Source organism: Gekko japonicus, unplaced genomic scaffold (assembly GCF_001447785.1).
Source record: "Gekko japonicus isolate JY-2015 unplaced genomic scaffold, Gekko_japonicus_V1.1 scaffold7826, whole genome shotgun sequence".
NCBI classification, from domain to species: domain Eukaryota; kingdom Metazoa; phylum Chordata; class Lepidosauria; order Squamata; family Gekkonidae; genus Gekko; species Gekko japonicus.
The window spans coordinates 11,164-12,903 of record NW_015168910.1 but is presented as its reverse complement, the minus strand read 5'-3'; the positions used below and the strand labels follow the sequence as shown (position 1 = coordinate 12,903).

The 1,740-nt window shown below is 50.2% G+C and overlaps 1 protein-coding gene across 1 annotated transcript in view; it reads right to left on the bottom strand.

Moving 5' to 3' along the window:
- Positions 1-268: 268 nt before the first annotated feature.
- LOC107114335 (ryanodine receptor 1-like) overlaps positions 269-1,740 on the bottom strand; it is a gene marked incomplete at its 3' end in the record, with an annotated part of 12,629 nt that continues 11,157 nt past the window's right edge. The window contains exons 7-8 of the mRNA XM_015415779.1: positions 1,174-1,269; positions 269-422 (exon numbers count right to left, since the gene is read on the bottom strand). Of these exons, the coding sequence (XP_015271265.1) occupies positions 269-422; positions 1,174-1,269 (250 nt within the window). The remainder of the gene's footprint in view (positions 423-1,173; positions 1,270-1,740) is intronic.

The following is a 1,740-nucleotide window of genomic DNA, read 5'->3' as shown; positions in this document are numbered from 1 at the left end:
AATAAAACGTTGTTGGTTTTAAAAGTGCCCCGGGAGTCAAACTTCGTACGGCTGCTTCAGACCAACGCGGCGACCCACCTGAATTTATGCCCATTGTTCTCTAATTGCCTAATCCAGTGTATTGCTCTCTTATTGCTTAATCCAGTATATATTACACTGGTCTTTATTACTTTGTTTTATAATTCTGTAAGCCTCCTTGAGCCTCAAGGAAGAAGGCGGACGAAAAAGGAAGAGGGATAAAGAAATTCGAGAATAATCATTGAGAGACCCTTCCTTGATGATTTTGCCCAATCCTCTTGTCAAGTAAGTGATTGTCTCGTGGCAGTAAGTTCCACAGCTGCACATGCGCTGCGAGAAGCGGTACATTCGTTTGTCCGTCCGGAATCCACTGCTCATCAACCCCTTCTTTTTAGAGCTACATTCTAGCAACAATCAACAGCACATTGGAGCTGTGGCACAGCGGTAGAGCATCCGCTCGGCACGCAGAAGGTCCCATGTTCAATCCCCGGCATCTCCAGTTAAAAGGACCATGCAGGAGGTGATGGGAAAGACCTCAGCCTGAGACCCTGGAGAGCTGTAAAGAGGAGCTGTGGCTCAGTGGAAGAGCATCTGCTTGGCAGGCAGAAGGTCCCAGGTTCAGTCCCCAGCAGCATCTCCAGTTAGAAGGACCAGGCAGGAGGTGATGGGAACTCTGCTTGAGACTCCGAAGAGCCGCTGCCAGTCTGAGTAGAGAACACTGTCTTGACAGTCAAGGTAAAGGTTTCCCTTGCTCGAAAGCCAGCCAAATCCGACTTTCGGGTTGCGGTGCTCATCTTCATTTCCAAGACAAAGAGCCAGCGCTGTCCAAAGACATTTCCGTGGTCATGTGGCTGGCATGACTAAACGCCGAGGCGCACGGAACGCTGTTCCCTTCCCACCGAAGTGGCACCTATTTATCTACTTGCAATTTCTTGCTTTCAATCTGCTAGGTTGGCAGGAGCTGGAACCAGAGACGGGAGCTCACTCCGTCGCGTGGCACCCGGGTCTTGAACTGCTGAGCTACAGACCTTCCGGCCTGCAGTTCAGCGTCTTATCCACTTGAGCCACCGCAGCTTGACAGACCGATGGTCTATTTCAGTATAAGGCAGCTTCATGTGTACGTGCAACACCCCCCCCAATATCCCCTCCACTTACCAGAGGACGCCTCCAGCCGGTCCAGCTTGCTGACCAGCCAATCCAGATTGTTGGAGAAGAGGGCGCAGTTGGAACGGTTCCCACGGATTAGTGAGGCTGCACAACGGGACGCAAAAGGGAAGCCGGAGGGGGCGGGGGAGAAGGTGGTTAGCATACAGTCAAGGACCGTGGCAAGGTTGATGGCACATATTGATGGCACACTGTTCCTGACAAGGCAATTCTATTTGCACTCTTAGGACCTAAACTGGAAGGTACATAACCAGGGCTTTTTTTGTAGAAAAAGCCCAGCAGGAACTCATTAGCATAATAGGCCACACTCAACAGCAGAAACCATTAGCATATTAGGCCACACCCCTGACGGCACAGCTCATTAGCATATTAGGCCACACCCCACATGTTACCAGAAGTGTGTTCATCCAACCACACCCACCTTTTGCTTCTTATTCTGTTTACTTTGTTGTCAAAACCCTGGGCTTTTTTTGTAGCAGGAACTCCTTTGCATGTTAGGCCACACACCCCTAATGTAGCCAATCCTAAGGATTGTCTGCTGTTAGGTGTGGCCTATTA